General features: G+C 53.1%; 2 protein-coding genes across 2 annotated transcripts; both read left to right on the top strand.

Moving 5' to 3' along the window:
• The first annotated feature begins 5,974 nt into the window (after positions 1–5,974).
• On the top strand, positions 5,975–11,723 carry LOC119099756 (putative G-protein coupled receptor AH9.1). Its single transcript, XM_037222819.1, has 2 exons — positions 5,975–7,069; positions 11,550–11,723. The coding sequence occupies exons 1-2, from the start codon at positions 5,975–5,977 to the stop codon at positions 11,721–11,723; spliced, it is 1,269 nt and encodes a 422-aa protein (XP_037078714.1).
• A 4,666-nt stretch (positions 11,724–16,389) lies between these two features.
• On the top strand, positions 16,390–20,304 carry LOC119100922 (putative ATPase N2B). The gene is made up of 6 exons (XM_037224124.1): positions 16,390–16,861; positions 17,083–17,324; positions 17,842–18,013; positions 18,378–18,518; positions 19,206–19,325; positions 19,652–20,304. Exons 1-6 carry the CDS (start codon positions 16,427–16,429, stop codon positions 19,769–19,771), a joined length of 1,230 nt encoding a protein of 409 aa, XP_037080019.1. The 5' UTR covers positions 16,390–16,426; the 3' UTR covers positions 19,772–20,304.
• Positions 20,305–23,069: the final 2,765 nt, after the last annotated feature.

The raw sequence follows: 23,069 nt of genomic DNA, 5'->3' as shown, positions 1-23,069 counted from the left end.
AGAGAGAGAGACGAGAGATGAGAGAGAGAGAGAGAGGAGAGAGAGAGAGGAGGAGAGAGAAGAGAGAGAGAGAGAGAGAGAGAGAGAGAGAGAGAGAGACGGAAAGATAGACAGTCAAAAACAAAATCATGTCAAAATGTGGCACATTACATTTAAGGTCAGAATGGCCGAAATAGGTACCACACATCATTTGCACTTGGCCAAAAGGTATGTGCACAAAATACACAGAACAGTACACAAAATGAAAAAAAGACTCCATGTGCTATACCAGCCTAGAAGTTCTTGTGAAAATGCACATGGAAACCCCCCGGCAGCTCAAAAGCTCTTCAGATTGCAGCTAAGGATTGCTCATCTGGACATTTATATGATCCCCAGCCCGAACCCGAATTATTTGCCTCGAGGGCTGTGCAGACTACCCGAGTCACTTTCCAACCCAGTAGACATGCTAACGTATGTCAAGTCGATCAAGATAGGAAAGGGAGTTTCCCTAGCTCTACACTGCGGCTTCAACATAACGACGTAGGGTGGCTGAAGCCTAGTGACTCCAGCTTCGAGATCTGAGACTAGGTACATTCTGTGATCGCCCACGTTGACTTTCGGCTGTGGTTTGACGCAAACTGTTCCACTGTGGTTGTTACGAGATCCCTTGCACACAGCTGTGTAGCGGGACGCTAATTCCTCGTGCTTGCTGGCCGCGGAATCATAAGCAACCATCGCAGAGTAGAGCCCAGATGCCCCAGCTTGCAGACGAAAATCTCGCGGATCTGCTTCACAAAGGCGATGGCGAACACGAAATCCAATGAGAAGTTGAGTGCTTCAACGTTGTTTCCGATAGCTCGATATACCTGAAAAGGACAGAGTATCAATGTAAATAAATCAAATAAAGAAGCACTCGGATACGATTGAGATTATTAATGCCACAGCTACAAGCCTCCGTTTTGCAAAATCGATACTACACTGATGGCTTATCTACCAACTCCTTAAAGCTTACATCCAGTCCCACCCACCTTCTCCCGTTGTAAGCGTCATACCCGGGCCCAATTGTCGTGAAGCTAATGATCGTTCGGAAAGCAGATTGTTTATTATGAATAGATTGAACATTAATTATAAAAGGAATGTATGTGAGGGAGCCTAGAGTTTCACATGGAGTGGGAGACGTCTGGTTCCATCGGAAGAGGGAAGAGTCCATCGAGCAGGCTTGGGTGGTCGTCGCCGACCAGGGGGGGGGGGGGGGGAGAGGGGATGGCATGAGCGGTAGACTGCGCGCTGCCGAGTAATGTAATGTGAACATACTTCGTACGTTTGACCGGTCTGCTGTGTTCAAGTATGTTTGTATGATGGCTTGATTGCGACGATGACAAGACGACGACTCCATTGCCCACTCGAAGACGGGCCAACACTACCTCTTTAGAACGGGTAATGCGACTTCTGCTTGATCATTTCTTCAAAAAGGAATTAATGCGGTGGGCATGCCGGCCCTTGGAATCAAGGCGTATGTTTTAGTAGGTAAAAGGGGAGCTTGAAATCAGGGGCAGGAATACGCAGAGCTTGAAATCAGGGGCAGGCGGTGAGGCACGCTGAATGGACAGAGAAAGCTGGGACAAAAACATAGTGGATGTGTGCCATCCATAAAAAGGACGGCGAATCAGACGGGTGTAACCCACTCGAAGACGGGCCAAGACGACCTCATTAGAACACGAACTGCGACTACTGCTCGATCATTTCTTGAGGCAGGGACTGATGCGGTGGACATGCCAACCCTTGGAATCAATGTTTTTTGGTGCGGGTGAAAAAAATAGCCTCGGACACATTTTTAATTGCTTTCTCACGAGACAACGACGAAGGCGTAATCTGAGTGAGGGAACAGTCTGCCTTCGTTAGCTCCTTTGACCGGAGGCTGCTTTTTATGCGCGAAAATCGGAAATGCCGGAAATAGAAAACTCACTGGAGTGCAGACGACATTGAGCGAATAAGGTGCTGACTGGTAGAACACGAAGTAGACTGAGGAGCTTCTGGAAGTGCATCGCTGAGTGCCGCGAAAAGTTGGTTGGTGGCAGGGGTAAGCCTTTGGAGAGGGGCGCCCATAGCTTTGGCAGGGGTGGTGCCGCTGCTAACCGGGCGTGTCTTCGTCTGGTGATGTCAGTTGTGTGGATAGGTCAGGCGCTGAGAGTGACACCGCATGTAATAACGAGGCCAAGCTTTGCTCTCTGCATCCCGCGAACGACGAGGAGAAACGTTGTTATATGCGCCATTTGGCGCACATCTGATGAGACAGTGCCCATTCCAGCGCAGTGTTATGTCCAGACAGGGGGTCAGGATACGAGGAGCTGTGTGGTGCGGCTGGAGGTGTACCACGGTGTGCCCAATGCTTTTGACGAATCAGCTGTTATTTTGCAGGTGTCTGCTGACAAGATCCCTTTTTCTGTACTGCTAATTTGTAAGCGTTATTTAGATACAACAAAGTTACCTATGTCTCACATTTTCCTCCTCGTACAAGGAGCCAAAATTTCTGGCATTCTCGACCCAGAAAGACGATAAAAACGGCTTGATACCCGGCTACTCTACTTCATTCAGATTCTCCCACCGGCTTTCTACAGGCTGTTCTGATCCTAGCTGTGATATTTCGACAGCTCACCTGATAGAAGTAGTTGTTCTCGTTGTATACCATGTCCAAGATGATGTCGACCGATTGCATGCAGCTGGAGACGAGAAAGGAGACGGCCATGGCGGCCAGAAGGAACTCCAGCCGGTTCTCAGTATCCTGGCGCCGCTGGTGCCGCTGCCGCACCTCGCTGCAGCAGCCGCCGTCGGTCGCCTGGGAGACTAACCTCGCTTCTGAGGTCAGCCGCGTGCTGCGCGGCTGATTGGACGTGCCGCCACCTTCAGATAGCACGTCGGTGCCCAACCGGAACGCAGCACGGTCAGCGGCGCGCGTGCGGCGGTTTCGGCGCGAGCGGCGCGAGATGGCGACGATGATGCTGCAGTTACAGAAGAGCACGATAGTGGCCGGCAGCCAGCGGACCAGCAACTGCAGCACCCACTGGTAGCACGTCCACAGCGGGCTGCTCACCACGCTGTCGTTCAACTTCAGCTCGTAGAAGTCGCGCCTGCCGTCCGGGCAGTGGTGCACCACCGTGTAGCCGAGCATCAGCGGCGAGTGCAGCAGGAGGGAGACGGCCAGCGAGGCGACGATGCGGAGCATACGGTCGCCGCAGCGCTGTGCCGACCGCGACTGCCGCAGCAGGTCGCGCGGCGAACGTACGGCCACGTACCTGTCGTACGTCATCCAGAGCGTGACGGCCATGCTCAGCCCGATCAGCGCGTTGGTCAGCGGCAACCAAAGTATATGCCATGCCGCCTCGACGTGCGTGCGCACGCTCACGTTGCGGCCATCACAGCTGATTGTTGTCTGCCAAGACTCTGCGTGCAGGGTGGCCCCGCCTAGAACGAGCAGGGCACAGTCGGAGAGCATCAGACAGCGCAGGTAGGTGTAGACGTCGTAGGAACGGAAACAGGCGTGCCGCAGCGTCAGCAGCAGCATCAGACTGCCGCACACGCCGACGGCGCTGATGGCCGAGTAGCAGTAGCGGTAGCCGATGATGGCGATCCAGTCCTGGTGGGCGAGCTCGGACGTGGCAGTGCAGTTCTCGCTGCGGTCGCAAGACTCCAGTACTCCGGAGCGCAGGTGCGAGGCCGGCTGGGAGGCGTCGACCGTCGGCCGCCACATCTCGAGGGTCGCACGTTGGACGCCCGGACGCCGCGGTTCAGACGCCTTACCCAGTCGTCCTGTCACCCACCCAGGCTTCGCCTTCAGACCCTCGGGCCTCTCGTCAGACGCTCAATGATAATTTTGTGGTCGGAACACTAACCCATAACAGATGAAAATAAGATGCAAGTAAGTGCGCCAATGTGTGGACCAAATGCATGAAAAACCAACATGGCGGCGGCTGCACCGTCGCTGATAGAACAGCCACAGGTCGCCACTCGCCTCGCACGATGGTCCGGGGGCTAGCCAGACTCTACTGTGCCTCTGCCGGCGTGAGGCGGCGTACGGCGGCGTGCGGCGGCGCCATCTGGCCGGATTACTTCGGCCGATAGGCGCTGGTGGCATGTGCATCCCTGACAGGTGCGCCGTGATAGCCCACACTTGACAGTCCGAGCGGGACGCGCAGAATGCATTCGTTCGATGTGAAGTTGTCATGGGGTTGAGCCCAGTGAACGCGATCTGTAGTGATCTGGAGCGATCCACCCTGCGCGGCGGACGCGGATAGGTCACTGAAAATTCAAAAGTAACCTGTTCATGCTACGCTGTTGGATGCTGCAAGGTCAATATGCTTTAGCATTAGATGCAAAGTTGACAGGCCGGATAAACGCACCGTCGTCGCCGCACCGTGATTGGCCAATCACCGGAAGGCGAGAAAGGTCATCCAACACCACGCCCACTGAGTGCCTTAACAAACATTGTTAAAGAAGGAGGGGGTCTAAACGGACCTAAAACGGGATGTATCTGATTTCTCACCGCATGATGCTGCTACCGGGCTGGTAGAACCCTTCAGGATCAAGTACGGTTACGACAGCTTTGCCGACTCTGAGAACTGAACGCCACTGCCACACGAGTGTCCGCTCCTTTCCCACGATCCAGGCTCCACTAAAGGCATCTGCCTCCGAAACCGAGTACTGATGGTCGGAAATAGACAACTCTAAAACTGCAAGGCACCACCTGTTTACCCTCACCATGGACCTGACTGAGGCACCTGACACACTTCACGTCATTGCCATCCAAAGCGACTCCTATGACGGCCGTTGATTCTCACAGGCCCACAGGGTATACCACGCAATCACCACCCCTACCTGGCCGGCCAGATCAGAAACCTCTCAGGTCGCGTCGGACTATTGGTGAACTACGGTGCGCAGTGATTCCACGAGGGCCGGAGAACCCGAGTGAGCGTAGGGAGAACTGGCAGCTGGCATGCACAGTCTCAGGGCCTCGAGCTCTCAGGAACCTCGGAGTTCAGCGACGCAGCGGTTCACTAGGGGGTCGGCGGGAAAAGGTCACGTGACATGATTGCTCCCACGGACGCTAAGGGAACGTTTCACGTTACAAAATATCGAAGAAAGATCAGACAAGATGGAACAAGCTTGGATGTAACTAAAAGTATGCTTGTGATTGGAAGAGGTTGGTTTAGACAACACAACACAACACAACACAAACAAATCATTGATTTGGCGCATAATGTTCCTAAAATGTAATTGTTTGATTGCGTCATGGGACGTGTATATAATTTTGAGATGCTGTCAAATTAGGCGTGCGAAATCGCTACCCTAGAGTACACATGTTGTACTTAACTCGCCGAGAGATGACCAGGGCGGTGTTGGAAGCGTTCGCTATGTCAAACATCGTTATGCTGTCGTCTTTTGGGTCTTTCTCGTGGTGTTCCTGTTTCGAAGCTTGCGGTCTGATGCTCAAACCTTTTTTCTGACGGACCTAACATGTCTTTTTGACGTATAGTTGACGGCAAGTGTACAGAAGAACTGCGAGGATTGTTTTCATCAGCCTGGTTGAGTCTGTCGGTCCACCAGGTGCATGATCTTTGTATCTGTGCCAGGGCATATTGATCTTGCAACACCCAACTGCGCAACATGAACGAGCTGTTTTTAAATCTGTAGCAATCTATCGTGTGCAGCGCCCCGGTCCCCGCCCCTACCCCAAGCAAAACTAATATGGAGCAGATGCGTTTTCCGCGAGGCCCGCTTGATTCCTGGGCTTCTGTTGTCACGGCACACCTGTTCAGGCTGCGCAGACCGCCACTGCGCATCGAGCGAGGTAATTCGGCTAGATTGGCTGCCGTTCCCCGCCGGCGTAGGCGCGACTGCGAACAGGTGGCTCTTGGACCATTCTGTGGAATGTGTGACAGGAGGACGGGGTAAGGCGTCTGAGCCGCGACGTCCGGGCGTCCAACGTGCGACCCTCGAGATGTGGCGGCCGACGGTCGACGCCTCCCAGCCGGCCTCGCACCTGCACTCCGGAGTACTGGAGTCTTGCGACCGCAGCGAGAACTGCACCGCCACGTCCGAGCTCGCCCACCAGGACCGGATCGCCATCATCGGCTACCGCTACTGCTACTCGGCCATCAGCGCCGTCGGCGTGTGCGGCAGTCTGATGCTGCTGCTGACGCTGCGGCACGCCTGCTTCCGCTCCTCCGACGTCTACACCTACCTGCGCTGTCTGATGCTCTCCGACTGTGCCCTGCTCGTTCTAAGCGGGGCCACCCTGCACGCAGAGTCTTGGCAGTCAACAATCAGCTGTGATGGCCGCAACGTGAGCGTGCGCACGCACGTCGAGGCGGCATGGCATATACTTTGGTTGCCGCTGACCAACGCGCTGATCGGGCTGAGCATGGCCGTCACGCTCTGGATGACGTACGACAGGTACGTGGCCGTACGTTCGCCGCGCGACCTGCTGCGGCAGCCGCGGTCGGCGCAGCGCTGCGGCGACCGTATGCTCCGCATCGTCGCCTCGCTGGCCGTCTCCCTCCTGCTGCATTCGCCACTGATTCTCGGCTACACGGTGGTGCACCACTGTCCGGACGGCAGGCACGACTTCTATGAGCTGAAGTTGAAGGACAGCGTGGTGAGCAGCCCGCTGTGGACGTGCTACCAGTGGGTGCTGCAGTTGTTGGTCCGCTGGCTGCCGGCCACTATCGTGCTCTTCTGTAACTGCAGCATCATCGTCGCCATCTCGCGCCGCTCGCGCCGAAACCGCCGCACGCGCGCCGCTGACCATGCTGTGTTCCGGCTGGGCGCCGACGTGCTGTCCGAAGGTGGCGGCACGTCCAGTCAGCCGCGCAGCACGCGGCTGACCTCAGAAGCGAGGTCAGTCTCCCAGGCTACCGGCGGCAGCTGCTGCAGAGAGGTGCGGCAGCGACAAAAGCGGCGCCAGGACACTGAGAACCGGCTTGAGTTCCTTCTGGCCGCCATGGCCGTCTCCTGTCTCGTCTCCAACTGCATGCAGTCGGTCGTCATCATCCTTGACATGGCGTACGACGAAAGCCACAACTTCTACTTCCAGGTAAGCCGCCGAAGCCACAGACAGCTTTTCTGGGCTGAATCACTCTTCGTGCGGGAGTGCTGTCTGAATACTTAAGCATCTGAAACAGGGAGAGGCTGGCGTTATTCTGACCTGTTAGCAGCATCTTAAATGTTTATATAGCATGTCGTTCTGAATTGTGTCGGCTACAGCATTTGAAACAAAAAGTATACTCACTGCTTTCAACAAAATGTGCTAGACCAGTTGTTGATGAAGGACCAACAAAATGTCTACAAGACAGATTAGACCAGATCCTGAAGCATTGCTTCATCTAACATGACGATTGGCATCCTCTGGGCTGCTCACCAGCTGGTGCTACAGATTTGAACAGCTAAACTGCGCCAGTAAAATTCGTCACATCTGGCGTGCAAGCTTAAAATTACCGTGCATTCAGGTCCAGAGGCGTCGGGGATGTTACCGGGATCCGCTAGCTGATCAAATATGAAACATTTTAGAGCTGTGAAAAGAGAAAATGCGACTGATGAAAGAAAGTGAGTTGTAGATCTCTGAAACCGAAACAGGTGAAGGTGAGAACTTTTAAGTCTATTCCTGCCACGTGCGGGCAGATTACGTCCACACCCCCTGATTTTTCGCTGGTTTTTCCAAAACGGCTTGGAGTGGGCCGTTGACAGTTTCGGACCAATTTTAAATGTCTTCTTGAAGCACTTTAGTCAAAACATCGGTCACATGGCAAGCGCAGAGGTGGCATCAGGGAGCAGTTTTGGGAGAGCCCATCAGTGAAATTCGGCAATCATGCGATGGTAGCAGTCTATCCGAAATTATTCTCGATGTGTTGCGGTTTTGGTGAAACTAATACTTGCGGTGGCTGGACAGCATAGGACATGACACAAGAGAGAGATAAGACAGCAAAATGGCACGGCAGAGGCGGTTCCAAGGCTAAAAAATGAAAAGTTTTAAAAAAGGATGAAATGCATTATGGTCCACCAACACATCATGGGTACAATGGATAACTTGGAAGCATATAACATATACTTACTGGTATCTGCATGCAAAGCTTCGCACTTCAGACAACCCTTTTCAATGCGCATCTCGTTTTTCAAACGATGTGCGCATTGCACGATAACAAAGGCGTTATCAGGTCCCTGGGAAACAAAATGCAATATCGTCCTAAGCATAACATAGCCAGTATAGCAATATAGCACGACATAGCATCACAGTATCATAACATGGCATAGCATAGCATCATATCATAACATAGTAATATAGCCAGCACAATGGTGCTATGAATGGGTAACATAAGAACATCTGGCACGTGCGAAGCTGGAGGGACAATTTTTGGCGCGGAAGCATTTCCAGGATAGGGGTGAGGTTGGCTCATATTATCGGAAACCTAAGGACTTAAAATAGAGTACCGCATTGCGTCTTTCACTTCTGTTTTAACAGCGACATATGCAAATCATGCTAGAGCCGAATCCAGAAAAGGCAAAAGGCTGGAGATGGGATTGCGGTACAGGGAGGCCGTGACCACCAAGAACGGGACGTCAGCTGATGGCTGCGGGCAGTAGAACACGCTTCAATTACGCATCCCTACTCCCTTCTTTTGGAAAGCTGGATAGAATTAAGGCACTGTCGATGCAAATCAAAGCACCGTTTGGTTTTCTGAAACCGGTTTAATAGTTTTCGAGGTTCCAGAAAGAGTGTGTGGAATGTGCATCCGCCTGCCTGGAATCGAGAAACGGAGAAATGGGTGGCTCGCCAGGAAACGGGTTAGAATAAGACGTTCTCATACGTGTCAGACGACACATTCCATTAATTGCATGTACCGCCAAGAAAAGCATACCACATCCTAATTTTTGCCCATGGTTTTCTGCATTAATGGCTTATGAGCAGTACCTACTCGTTTGAGCAAAGGGCTTGTCACATATTATAGACAAAAACGCATCGTAAAGGCAAGAGGATAAATTGGCTTAAGAAAAGCAAGTCTTGGTAGATAAGTGGATGTTTCAATGCATACGCACGGGGTCTCTGTTTACTGCCCACGTATCAGACATGCAATGGTATGTCTGTGACCAGGGTGATAGCCAAGGGTTTGGCGGCCTTCCTTTTCCATAGGCCTGCATTTTTTTAACGACAGACGGCCTCGGGCGGAAAGTGGTGGCTGTACTGATGCGCTCTCACCAAGCCCTGGTCGCTGCTCATAAGAAAGTATTGGGTTTTTTTCCCTGCCTCCATGTCTGTTTTTTGTCCATGAAATATTTTGCATTGACTGCACGCTTCTGATAGACGTTTGTCGCTCTAATCTGCAGGAGCAGGGGCAATGGGGGGGGGGGGGGGGGGGGCAGGAGAGGCTGATTAGGAAGACAAAGAGCAATACAACGAAGGTGCCCGGGGTTGGTGGGAAAAACTCACCGCTCTGATGGAATCATGTTACGTTGCTAATTCGTGACTGTTGTGTACTGCGCACTAGTGCAGCAGTTGACCGTAGTTCACCTGCTGCACTAGTGCTCTAGCTGGTGTTCACAGCAAACAGTCTTGTCTTGGGCTACGCCAGGTGCTGTGGTAGACGTAGCCTCCAGCACAGTGAGCGGTGACAGTGGCCAGAGACCGTCTACCCGGCCTAGATTGTTGTTTATCTTTGATTCTCCAGCTGTTGCGCACATCTCTTTTCGCACTAGATCTTTCAGATATTGGTTAATAGTGAATTAAACTGTATATCGAGAATAAAACCGACAAAAACATCCCACATGTATCCTCTCATACTGCGACCAATGGTTCCAAGTGTTCGGGACCTTGTTTGGCTTCTGTGTTCTTGTAATTCGTAACAATGCACTGCTTTCTGAATAACAGTGGCGTTTTACATAAGGCGTCCTTATTTTTGCAACGCCAGTGATGAGCTCATCACACATGTGTCTACACCACAAATGCTCGTGTAAACGATGCCTGTTATTGCCACAAATTACAAACATTTTTCAGGCATTCCCTGAATTCTTATAACGTAAGGCAATTCTGAGCAATAAAGAAAATTAGACAGAATTTTTGTAACGTTAAGTTTAGGTTTCGTGGCATAATTCAGACAAAATATTAGTATCACAGATGAAATATTTCTGCAGACTATGTACAGCTGTTGGGTGCGAATTTATGCGCCCTTTACATCGATCATTTCTCCCACCGTTGCCGAGTTTAATTGAGCTCTGAGAAAAACTACATTGTTTGTGCTTTTGCCGCCATGTACGCGTTACAACCTAACTTTTCCCTGTGGAAATCCTGATATTTGTAACGGAGTCTTTCAATGACGAGTCTGGAGTTCTACCACTGGGGTAACTGGGGAAGACAGTCTGCTGGCGTCAAAGTTTTCTCCATTCGGTTTGCTACGTAATGTGACCATAACAACAGGCTACTGTTCCTAAGCTTACAAGTCAAATGAACCGACATCAAGCTCAGAACATCGGTGTATCAGAAACCAACAGCAATCGACCGCCGTCAGAACCTCTAGTCACACCACCCGGATACTGTCAAGATGCCTTGAACATCGTGCAAGTGTCATCAGCGATGAATCCAGCGCAAGTGTCATCAGCGGTGCAGTCAGGAATAGAAAACTCAACAGCTTAGCCGAGGCATTCCGTGGGAGTGATCATACCCAAAAGGCTTCACACAAAAAATCCAAAGAATATGTTTAGGAAGCAGGGCGACGGAAAGAAAACCAACGGCAACGGTGTGATTTTCCAACAACAGAGGCCTGGCAGACAAGAACAGAAGCACCTGTGAGCGATACAGGATCGGTGCGATCTTCAGTTCGCTGCAACATGCCATGAAATTGTGATAGATGCTACATAGGAGAAACACGTCCCTCTATTGGTCCGACTGGAGGAGTGCAGGAAGATAGCCATCTGGGATGAGTCTCTGAAGTCTATGTGGTAGTGCAGGCACGGTCAGAAGGACCATGGTCACCAGAACAAAACAGAACAGAAGAAAATCAGCACACACGACACTGGCCAACAATCTCGCCAGCAAGCCAAGAGTAGGCTTCACCCCAACATATCTTGCAATTCCGTGGAAAACCTCAAAATCCAGGAAATGACTAATAGGAAGTTTCAACAGCGACAGATTGTCTTTCCCGATTAGCTTGATAGTAGAACCTTGGACTTGAAATCAGACGACCCCGATTCGAATCCTAGCAGTCTCACGGAGACGCGTACCGCGTGCATTGCTGAAAGCCAGACACCACCCAGCCCTTTTCAGGGGCAAAGAGCATCTGACGACGACCCTAGAATGCACGGGCTGAAACGTTATGTGGTTGCGGCATAACACTTAACGAGGGATAGTGATAGCGCAAACAGTTATTGCATCTAAATATGAAATACCTGAGCAAAGAGCAGTTTTATACAGCCAGCGATAAGCTTCCGCAGGATCTTAGAACGCGCCTCTGGTGATGTTTTGACCTGCACCACCGACCGGAACGGCTCGCCACTGAATTTACTATCGACCGTGATCTTATTTTCAGATGTACCGAGCTATTGGCAACAACGTGGAGGCGTTGCACTTCTCGCTGGATCCCGTGTTCGCCATCGCCTTTGTGAAGCAGATCCGCGAGATTGTCGTCTGCAAGCTGGGACACCTGGGCTCTACCCTGCGATGGCTGCTTCTGATTCCGCAGTCAGCAAGCACAGCAAATTAGCGGTCCGATGGTCCTATTTGCTTGCGGATCGAGTGTGCGATAGGTTTCGAAATGAGTGATTGTAGATTGTTCCCATTCACGTCATCTCAGCTGGACCTAATGGGATTGGAAGTCGTCTTGCGCCTGCCAAGATTTTTGGGATCGAATTAGAAAGCACCTACGTTTGTAGTACATCCTGTCTTGATTTGCTTGGCATGAGGGTACCCTGTCATGGCTGGGAAGCGTCCATTCTTGTTCCCCTCCCCCCCCCCCCCTGTAATTTAAATTCCTTGGCTTAGGAGTGTGCTGGGCTGAAAACTGCCGCGTTGTTCAATACATGCTTTCCCGTTTGCCTGTCCTCATCGACACGTGAGTTTCGCTACAGTAAAAGGGTGCCTCACTCACCTGTCTTCAATTTTCGGAATGTCAGGTGGAGTGCACTCAGATCGAGGTGCGGCGTTCAGCCTAACTGAGAACGTTCCTGACGATCCTGGGAATCCCCACTAGTCGCGGCGTTCATGTCAGCCTAACTGAGAACGCTCCTGACGAGCCTGGGAATCCCCACCAGTCGTGGCGCTCATATCAACCTAACTGAGAACGTTCCTGACGAGCCTGGGAATCCCCACTAGTCGTGGCGTTCACGTCAGCCTAACTGAGAACGTTCCTGACGAGCCTGGGAATCCCCAGTAGTCACGGAGTTCACGTCAGCCTAACCTGAGAACGTCCTCGACGATCCTGGGAATCGCCGACAGTCGCGACTTTCACGTCAGACTAACTGAGAACGTTCCTCACGAGGGCTGGAATCACCATTAGTCGCGGCGTTTACGTCAGCCTAACTGAGAACGTTCCTGACGAGCCTGGGAATTCCCACTAGTCGCGGCGTTTACGTCAGCCTAGCTGAGAACGTTCCTGACGAGCCTGGGAATCCCCACTAGTCATACGACGCCATATTATCCACGGGGAAGTTTTCACGCTCGAGTGGTGTAGCGGGATCGTATGACGCTCCGTCCCTCCCGGCGATGGAAGCCAAGGGACTGATCAAGGGCCTATGAGAGACAGTTTTACCTGATACGCCGCATTCAATCATATCTCTTTTGCGCTCTTCGACGAACAAAATTCGGCACGAAATGTTCGTGAACATTGAACGGTGCCCGGGAGCTCTCACCGTCGTCGCTGCTCTCGTCACCCGGATTGGTTCTCCTTAAGCGTCATGCCATCAGTTCCAAGACCAGCTGCAAGCAAATACTAGCTCGTCTACGTGAAGAAAAACAGCGGTAAGGTTGATACGGTATCGGCGCGAAACCACGCGCCATACGGATCTCGAGAGACAGATCAATCGTCTGGAACAGATTGTCGTCTACAGAACGACGAAATTGACGATATCGGCTCTACTCTGGACAAGGTGCAGACGCCACGTACCGATGGCACTCGCCAGCCCACCGTGCCCTTTGCTGCAGAACATACAACCTGACCCCTACCCCACAACGTTTGGGTAAAGGCCGCAACCCCAATTCGAGACCCGGCGCTTCAACACGACGGCTTGCTCGGGCAGTGAAAGTGGGCATTACTCCCCAACCTGTGCTAGGGCCCGCGCCTCGTTCTCGCCCCTACCGTGCCGCACACTGCGTGCCGTGTCCCGAGCGAACTGTGACTGATCGTGATCGGTCGTTCGTCCCAACTTCCGAATGTTCCCGGGTCGTGCTGCACACGTGACGCGCCTTGTTCTGAACAGAATCTGGTTTTTCTATCTTAACATAGATAAGATAAGCGTGATAATCGTCGCTCTCTTTCTCCGCGAAAATGGTCCTCTTTTTCATCTTGCCGTAAAGCAATACTGTGCTCTTTCCTTCCCAGCATCTGCACGCGGTGGATTTGGCTGAAAAACCTGTCTTGTAAACCCATCTTTGTCTGTCGAATGCATAGCTAGGCAGAGTTGGCTGACCGGAGGAAGTTTTTTTTCGTTAGGGGCTTAAGCCGCCAACATTGAGCAGAAAGCAGAAGGGAACCCCGGCTGGTACGCATTTTGATGCTGTAGGGTTAGCAATTTTTAGCATTTAGCCCTTCCCCAAACCTATTTTACAAAACTTCTTCACTGGGCGACGCGCTGTGCGCGCGCACGCGGGTCGGCTGGTACGCATCACCGACGAGGCCGGTGAGGAAGACGGAATCAAAGGTGAGTCACTCGCTGTCTTACCGAGAGCGCATGTAGCCCTTACTATAGTGCCCGTTGTTCAGCCGACCGCTGCGCTCCACCGACCACCACGCCGAGCGATGAGTGGAGCAGGATTATGCATCTAGCCCCTCCCCCCCAAACACGTGACGAAAATTTTAGCTATATGACAGCCAGGACAAGCTTCCAGTTGTTCGTGAGGGTGGATCCAGGAGCGGACGCAATATTTTGAAATAGGGTTGGGGTAGGGCCAAACTAAACAATGCAAGGGAGCCCCAGTTTAGTTGAAGTTCAAGCTGACGTCTAAACTCTACATGCAGCCTTTTCCGCGAAGCTTTTTCAGGACAGCTTCTGCCCTCTAAACGCCCTCTCTGCAGAAGACATTGGTGCGGACGGGTACACAAACTCCAAGCCCACCTGTTGTGAGCACGCCCAGCCGGCCCGCCGGCACAGCATGCCGTCCCTGCCGTGTCGAGGCGCGACCTCGGCCGCACGGTGGAATGCGACCTACCACCGCGGGCGCCGATCGACGCCCCGTGGCGGACTGTACGGGACGTGTGATAGGTACGTGTGCTTGCAAAGTGCAAGCTGACTTATGGGTGGTCGTTCACCCGAACTGAATGTAATGTCGTGCCTGCCTGGGATAGCAGGGGCAGTACGCCTCTGGACTCGGTCCAATACAGACCGCCGCATCGCCACACGCCCCTATCTGACCGAGATGAGCTGAACCGCTGGACGAATATACTACACCACCCACCCCGGCATAAGACTGGCGCCGGCGGTCACCCACGCCATCTATCAAGCTACATAGCTACCACCTGCTGCTGCCACCTGGCCAAAAAAATCGAAAAGTGACACCCTCATTGTGTCGTTTAGAGCACGTTGTTCAGTTGTTCACAGCAGCGAAAATATGGTAAGAAATGCTTAAAACACATTCAAATAAGATCTCAGAGATATTATGAACAAAACGTCATGAATTCAATGAGATAACAAAAAAAGTTGTGCCTTTTATTTACAGTTCTGGCGCACATGAGACACTTCCATGCAGGTCCATTGGTGAAACAGGGAGATTGGCCCTGTCGTGCTTTGGGACTGGTTGCACAAGGGGGCTGCGCGGATATAGGGTAAGAAAGTTACCTTTGGTCATGGTCGTACGCAGTGTTATACCATGGTGAGGAACACGACTCAAAATCTGCACTGAAAATGAGTAAGTGGTGCAATTTTGTGTATCTTATAATAATATGGCATGGTCTGGATCTCATTTTCACGTGGGCGTTCCCTGCTCTTGATGTATGCCGTGATGCTGGAAATGCTCGTTATGCTGTACGTGTAGGGCATAGCTACAACATTTCTGTAAAAATTCCAGTGCATGCACACAGTCCATTCGAGTGGTAAGAGTATGGTACATAATTTCATCAATATCATTTCACAGGGAGCCTATGTTTCAAGGAATATGATGTGATGGTAATTTCGGGCAGGGTTGCTCCTAAAACACCACACTAAATAATTTGAAAGATTACAGCACTTCCATCTTATTTTAGTTTGGCATAAAAAGGCTGAATGATACAGTGAAGGGATGTTTTGTGGCCTGGATATTTGGTTGTGGTGTATGACCTGTTCATTCTTTGAGATGAGGTTACTTGTGTGGGCCATAAATATCCTTTGTTAGGATACCAAAATGTTTGCTGGTACTGGTAGTTAATCAGAATGTTTCAGCCAAGGCAGCATCCATACTATAGACCTAGTGTTAAAGCTATGCTGAGTTGGCTGAGGCACAAGGTAAATTGCAATATTCAGTGCCCTTATGAAATTCATCATTTAATTTTTTTCCATACATGAACTTGGTGTTCCAAAATGTTTGGTATGATTTCTACCAACAAAGAACAGTTTTTCCATAGTGGTGCTTAACACGAAACCCCAGGTGGGTGGAAGTGACAAAAGCCTTTGGCCCACTCCCAATGATGCCTCTATGTGAAATCTCACAGCTGTGACACTAGATAAAATATGACCTACTTAAATAGAGCCCAGATGAGGTTGAAATGGGCAGCCACATTCATGTTACAGTTATAAATGAAAATGTTGTGCTGGTTCGCGAAGCTTAAAAACAGTGCAGCATGCTTATATCCTCTATTCTTCAGCATCACTTCATGCTGAAAGCCAACACATTTTGTTTGTTGTGCCTGGTCCATATTTAGGACAATAAGTGAGGGCTCTCACCCTTTAGCATTGTGGGTAATATTTTGTATTTTTGTAGTGTTCAAAATGCATATGGCTTCATGTACACTATTATATGAGGAGGGATAATGAAGTTATATGCATAGATGCAGGCTAACATATATATATATATATATATATATATATATATATATATATATACATATATATATATATAACAAAAGGAAAGGAGACATTCCAACACACCGGCTCACACAGCCCATCCGCTGTCGGTCAGGCGATGGTGCGGCTGCAGGCGGCGTGGCGTGCTGTCGCCCTCTCACCGCCGCTCCGGCCGTCGGCGACCGTGCGCCACTGCTCATCGTCGGCGGCCGGCCCGATGGCCGTGTACCGGCGCCGGCTGGCCGACGGCTCGCTGTACGCCGACCCGTACCAGGAGGCAGTGGTCGAGCGGCTGGAGAGCATCTTCCACAGCCTGGACGGTTACGCGCCGCCGCGCCGCGGCCTCCTCTCGCGCCTGCTGTCGCTCGGCGCGCCGGCCGCGCGCAGCCCGCGCGGCCTCTACCTCTGGGGCACCGTCGGCACCGGCAAGACCATGCTGATGGACCTGTTCCACGACTGCTGCGCCACGCCGCAGAAGCGCCGCGTCCACTTCAACGCCTTCATGTTGGACGTGCACCGACGAATTCACGAGGCGAAGGCGCGTGTGGCGCGCCAGCACGGCGACACGCGGCCACGTCCGTTCGACCCCATCCGGCCGGTGGCCGAGTCCATCGCCGAGGAGGTCTGGCTCATCTGCTTCGACGAGTTCCAGGTAAGCCTGTGGCTGGCACGGCACGGGAGCAGACGGGCGCACATTCCCGAGATGTAGTGGGTGTTACCGCCATGCACACAGGGCCCTCTGCTATTTTTCAACAGAGCCAACTTTACGGATGTTTTTCTATCTACCTGCCGCATCTTCGTATGGTGTTTACCCGGACTCTTGGCTACGAAGGAAGCAGCATCCTTGATGTGGGTTGTAATCTGCTGTCCCAGGTGACTGACATCGCCGACGCCATGATCTTGAAGCGGCTCTTCACCGAGCTCTTCAACAACGGCGTCATCATGATAGCCACCAGCAATCGCCCGCCGGATGACCTGTACAAGAACGGACTGCAGCGTGCCAACTTCGTGCCCTTCATTCCTGTGCTGAAGGCGCGCTGCCACGTCCAGTGTCTCGACTCGGGTATCGACTACCGGCTTAAGGGCCAGACCAGCGAACAGAAAACCTACTTTCTGTGAGTCCGGCTGGACATAGGTTTGGGGTTGCAGAAATTGTGAGATGATTGGTGTGTCTTGAGTGCCACGCACCGTCACTTATAATGAATTCAGACATCGGACAATCGGACTTTCGAATGCTCCGCTGCGTATCAATAACTGGATATACACTTCGCAAATGTCGCAAGGTAGCTGGAAATTGTTAGGCTCTCTCGAAATGTGATAGTGTCATTTGTACTTCAGGAGCAGTTGCCTTTGGTATGAGAAAATGCGCATGGGTTTCTCTACTGCAAAACAGCGACTTTGTTGCCGTTGGCTCCCGTCGGAAATCATGGTCGCCCCAGCGCATGCAAATTCCTGCTGACCTCGTTCTGCTCCGCTGTGCAGCCGGCTTCGGCGCGATGCATGGGCGTGCTTTCCGAGTCGACAGTGCTATGCTCTTGAGTGCCAGACAAACCATCACAAACTATGCATGTCGCCGATAAGCCCACTCGTTAAGCGCCAGAATGACTTAAGCCAACCAGGCTCCTTTGACAGGACGCAGGATGGTGACGCCGAGGCGGGAGTGAAGCGGCTCTTCAAGGTGCTCTGCGCCCAGGAGACGGACGTGGTGCGGCCGCGCGTGCTGAACGTGCGCGGCCGCAACGTGCAGTTTGAGCGCACGTGCGGGCAGGTGGCCGACTGCACCTTCGCCGAGCTCTGCGACCGGGTCAGTCCCCAGTGAGCTGGAGCTGCCGCCGCGCCGGACAGGCGCCGTACCAGGAGAGGTCCCCCCCCCCCCTCTCTCACCCTCTCTCGAGGGATCGCTGCTTCACCGCTGCGAGAGGCCCCGGGTCACTCCTCTCTCGAGGGATCGCTGCTTCACCGCCGCGAGAGGCCCCGGGTCACTCCTCTCTCGGAGGATGGCTGCTTCACCGCGGCGTCGCCTGTCCCGCGAAGCACTCACGTCGTCTGTGGGGCAGCCGCCGGTGAGTCGCCCTCGGTCGGGCCTGCGGTCTCTGTCAGACGGGCGCGGCTGTGCTGCTGACGACCGGGCCGTGGCCTGACCTGACCTGACGCCGGCGTGCCGACAGCCGCTGGGCGCCGCCGACTACCTGACGATGGCGCAGTTCTTCCACACGGTCATCATACGCGACGTGCCCCAGCTGAGCGCCAAGAGGCGGGCTCAGGCGCGCCGCTTCATCACACTCATCGACACGTTGTACGACCACCGGGTGAGCAGTCAGCCACGCGCCGTACAGCTCTGTACGCTCCCCCGTATCGGACCAGGCGCGACGTCCCTCTCACGTGTGACCGGTGAAAATATCGCTCCGTCCCCACGCGTGATCCTCGCAGTTGTCTCTCCACCCCCTACGCCCGCACTTGGGACCGGCGAGGATCCCCTCCTCGTCGGTGACCGTCGGTGTCACCCGCGGTCCGCACACGTGTGTCCGACAGTGATCCCCTCCTCGCCGGTGACCGTCGGTGTCACCCGCGGTCCGCACACGTGTGTCCGACAGTGATCCCCTCCTCGCCGGTGACCGTCGGTGTCATCCGCGGTCCGCACACGTGTGTCCGACAGTGATCCCCTCCTCGCCGGTGACCGTCGGTGTCATCCGCGGTCCGCACACGTGTGTCCGACAGTGATCCCCTCCTCGCCGGTGACCGTCGGTGTCATCCGCGGTCCGCACACGTGTGTCCGACAGTGATCCCCTCCTCGCCGGTGACCAGTCGGTTGTCATCCGCGGGCACCCGTGTGTCCGACAGTGATCCCCTCCTCGCCGGTGACCGTCGGTGTCATCCGCGGTCCGCACACGTGTGTCCGACAGTGATCCCCTTCTCGCCGGTGACCGAGGTTGTCACCCGCGGTCTTGTTGCTGTGATCCCCTCCTCGCCGGTGACCGTCGATGCCGCTGCTCCAGGTGCGGGTGGTGATCACGGCCGAGGCGCCGCTCTCCAGCCTGTTTTCCGCCGCCAAGGACACCGACGTCAGCGACGACAAGCGTGCTCTCATGGACGACCTGGCGCTGGGAAATGAGTCGGTGAGTAACTCGTCAGGGAGAGGAGGAAGCACGGCTGTGTTGCATATATACAGCACGTAGATCTTTGCAGTCATTTAGACGCGTCTGCCCAGTGTGCCCCATGGGAGGTGGCAGACAGTGCTAGAAATAGAATTCAGATGCGCCTGATGTATGGGGTATGGGGGACTGCCCTCGCATCACGCAATGGATGATGACCATGTCATGTTGCGTGTGTCCGTGTCCGTGACAGCGTCTGGCCCTTGGTGGCAGCGTCCGTTCACTGTCTTCGCGTGCGGTCCGGGTAGTCGGGCGCGGCGCACGCTCTGACCCCGTTCCGACGGCCGCAGCTGGAGGTGGCCAGCATCTTCACCGGCGAGGAGGAGCTGTTCGCGTTCGACCGGACCGTCTCGCGGCTGGCCGAGATGCAGACGGCCTCCTACTGGGCCCAGTGGGAGACGACCGTGTGATGAACGCCGCCGTCCTCGCGCCGGGGGCGGCGGCTCAGTTAGATGACGGCGATCCGGTCCGGTCCGGTCTTCGCGTGGTGCGCTAGTGGCTAGTAAAGGACGCCGAGAGCGGAATCGAATGCCGGGATGGTGCTGCGAGAACAACGCAGTTTAACTGGTGTTGTTGAATCTGTTTGACACGGCAGTGGCTGTGCTTAAAAGCCAGCGTCACCACGGGTGCTGTTGGGCGATGTCAGGACTTCACTGTCACGTGGAGGTCAGAGTGTTCGGGTGCCTTGGCTGCCTGGCTGGTCCCGTGCTGTTACAGAGTGGCAGGCTGAGCTGTTACAGTAGACGGATTGCTGTTACGTTCTGGCGCTTGTTCGGTGGTATGTTTCTGTTGCGGCGTGAGCCGTGCACTGTTGATCCGTTGGTGGTTGGCGAGACGGACTGCGATGGGAGCCCGGGGCCTTAATGTGATGAGATGTTACGTGATGGAGTGCTGCTGAACAAGGACTTCTAACACCGCTAAATCAGGCATGATTTGGTTCTCACTTGGTCGTTTTGTTTCACAGCGACGTGAACGGATCAGCACTAGCTGAAGTTTGTCACAAATAACTCACCTCGGAGGTGGAGCTCTGTACTCCGTGGAGGTGTTACATGGGCCTATCGCCTCCAGGGCATGATCACACAATTCTTGAGCCTTTTTCAAACCTGGGCACTCAGGCGTCAGTCGCGAGCTCACTACTATGGGAACTCAGTCAAACAGAGCGAGGCTCCTTTTCAATTCATGGACCAGTCAATCACTGTAGACTGTGCTTCAGACCTGAGTAGGATGGCAGGGAAAAAAGATCATTCAAATATTCAGCGACAGCGAGCATATTGTTCGCCATTTTGTCTGCGCCGGAAGCCATTCGTTTTCGACTGAGTGGTACTGTGCGGACGGATTCATTCATCTGACTTCTTTTCGTATGCGGGCCGCGTTTCCCCGTACGCTAAGTGATGTTTGATTGCCTCGCGCTCGCTCGGCTCGTCTCGCCTGAGCAATGCAATTTAACGGATTTTCAATGATAGAGCCGAAAGGCGCTGTGGAAATGAGCAATTCAGGCTACAATGGCGGGGAAATCAAAGCAATAAAGCACAATTATCGGATGGCCAAAGACGCCTGGAGGGAGACAATGCAAAACGAATCTTGCGAGAGGTGGCTGGACGCCTTGGGCGGACCCCGCGCCCGACCAGAACATGACATCGGCATGCCATTGGTGCCGATGATAAAGCTACCCATCGGATGACATTACCCGCCAAACCATCCTGTGAATTTGGTTCCTTAGCTCTTAGTGTTCGAGATCTCTGTGTGTCAAACTGACCACCCACCGGAGCAAAGAGTACTCAACCGCCCCCCCCACCCCCCCCCGCCCAGACGCGTGTTAACACGGGTACGGTAGGCCTCCCTCGGTGAAGCCACTCGGGACATGCCGTCGTTGAAGCGAAATGGCGGCTGGCGCTTCAGTGTCGTATCCGGCAGCGTCAGCACCACGATTCTGCCGTATCTCCAGTAGTCATGCGAAATGTTCTCACACATATTGCTGTACCCGCTCGACAAGATGGCGAGTCACTGGAATGTGTTTTTAATGACCAGGCGCATTCCAGCTGATCTAGAAGAGGAACTCGCATGCAAAGGGCTCTTGCGGATCCGTCATCGTGACTTTCCCGCGCACATTTAGGTGCGCATCCGGAATTGTCGGAAATGGGGCCATTTATCTAATTGTATTTGCCGTCTGGCCAGTAAAGAGCATCTGGACTGAATTTGATGTCCGGAAAAGCGACCGGACTTAGCCCGTCTGCTCCGCCCACTTCGCCGTAGACGAACCCATGGGTGTTGCTGCGTATCTGAGATGAGACAGAGGGATCAAGATCAGAGGGGTCAGTCCGGAATCTGAGGGGCAATCTGACCTGAAAATTACATTTCGATTGGGAAAACGGGAGGCACGTGCATTCTACGCCAAAAATGGGGACGGGTTAAAACCTATCACGTAAATATATGGGGGGAATGCTCCCAACACTGCGGTGGTTTCACCCATGCCCATGCCATGCAAATATTTATATTATTAGTGTGTTATCTTTATACGGAAACCCGTCTTGCTGTGCGCATCCCCAGAAAACCAGGCGGGCTGCGCGTGCACAGCCTTGGAACTTATTCGTTTTCTTCAGATCATTGTGAATCCTGTCATTTTAGGGCTAAGGTTGTCGAAAAATAGCGAACAAGCTAAGGTTGGCTGCTAAATACCATTAAAATCAAGCACGAACTTAATTTCAAAACATATTTAGAGCAAGCGGGCTGGTCGATGTGATCAGCTGATAGCTGATGACTAATGCAGAGTGTTTGCTTCATTTGTTATAATGGAGTACAAAATATCCTAGCATTAAAATGGATTGCATACAATGTATAGGAATGTGATGCACAAGTATACTAGGTGTAACAAATTCAATAACCAACAAAAATATCGCATACGACGTCGGCGGCACGTGAAATTATGTTCGACAACCGCGCCTAAACATTCATCGGTGCATTTCCGGCTGCTGCTCTAAGGCCAAGGCACCAAGACCAACAGCGACTAAGCCTGGGCGATCATGGGTGCCGGCAGGCCCGACAAGGAGGCATCTGTTAGCAAGCATGGGTCCTCAAAGCAGGCGAGAAAAGCACAAGACCATCGTGATAGGCCCCTGAACGATCTGAAGTGCCCCGACGGGCTGACATAGGGCGCCAGCCAGAGCAAAAGGGCCCTTTGAGCAAAGGGGCCAGTGTGCGGGTGCGCACCGAAGACCAGTGTGCATGAATGAATGTCCCGCGCGATCAAGAGCGCCCGGGTAGGTTAACGGAAAGGGCTACGATGGGAGTGAAGGGTCCTCCGTAAACGAGATCAGGAGGAAAGTGCCAGAGATCAATGAAGAGGGCCCCTGAGCATCGAGTGGCCAGTGCCCCGTCTTATATTGGCCCCATCAACAGCATAAGGCCCTCCAAGGAAGTGGAAAGATTCCAAGACCAATATGAAGGGCCCTGAGTAAATGAGTCCGCCCAGCATATGAGGCCCCAACAAAAGCGTATGGAGCCTTTCGGGCAAATGGGAAGAATCCGTGGAGGGCCCCTGATCGATCAAGAATGCCCAGGCATGTGAGCAGATAGTGCCCCAACAGCAACGTGGGGTCCTACGAGAAAATGCAGAGATCAAAGGCAACATGGAAGTCTTCCTAGTGATCGGATTGATCTGGCAAGTAGACATATAGGGCACCGAAAACAGCGTAACGCCTCTGTACAACA

This window comes from Pollicipes pollicipes, unplaced genomic scaffold (assembly GCF_011947565.3).
Source record: "Pollicipes pollicipes isolate AB1234 unplaced genomic scaffold, Ppol_2.1 Scaffold_4881;HRSCAF=5763_pilon_pilon_pilon, whole genome shotgun sequence".
Lineage (NCBI taxonomy): Eukaryota > Metazoa > Arthropoda > Thecostraca > Pollicipedomorpha > Pollicipedidae > Pollicipes > Pollicipes pollicipes.
The sequence above is the reverse complement of the archived record's forward strand: the minus strand, read 5'-3'. Positions and strand labels throughout refer to the sequence as shown.

Bases quoted from the DNA above. Each gene is read 5' to 3' on its own strand.
- LOC119099756 (XM_037222819.1), top strand. From the start codon at position 5,975: ATGTGGCGGCCGACGGTCGACGCCTCCCAGCCGGCCTCGCACCTGCAC. The intron at 7,070-11,549 runs GTAAGCCGCCGA...TCTTATTTTCAG, and splicing joins GCCACAACTTCTACTTCCAG to ATGTACCGAGCTATTGGCAA.
- LOC119100922 (XM_037224124.1), top strand. From the start codon at position 16,427: ATGGCCGTGTACCGGCGCCGGCTGGCCGACGGCTCGCTGTACGCCGAC. The intron at 18,014-18,377 runs GTCAGTCCCCAG...GCGTGCCGACAG, and splicing joins TCGCCGAGCTCTGCGACCGG to CCGCTGGGCGCCGCCGACTA. The intron at 18,519-19,205 runs GTGAGCAGTCAG...CCGCTGCTCCAG, and splicing joins ACACGTTGTACGACCACCGG to GTGCGGGTGGTGATCACGGC.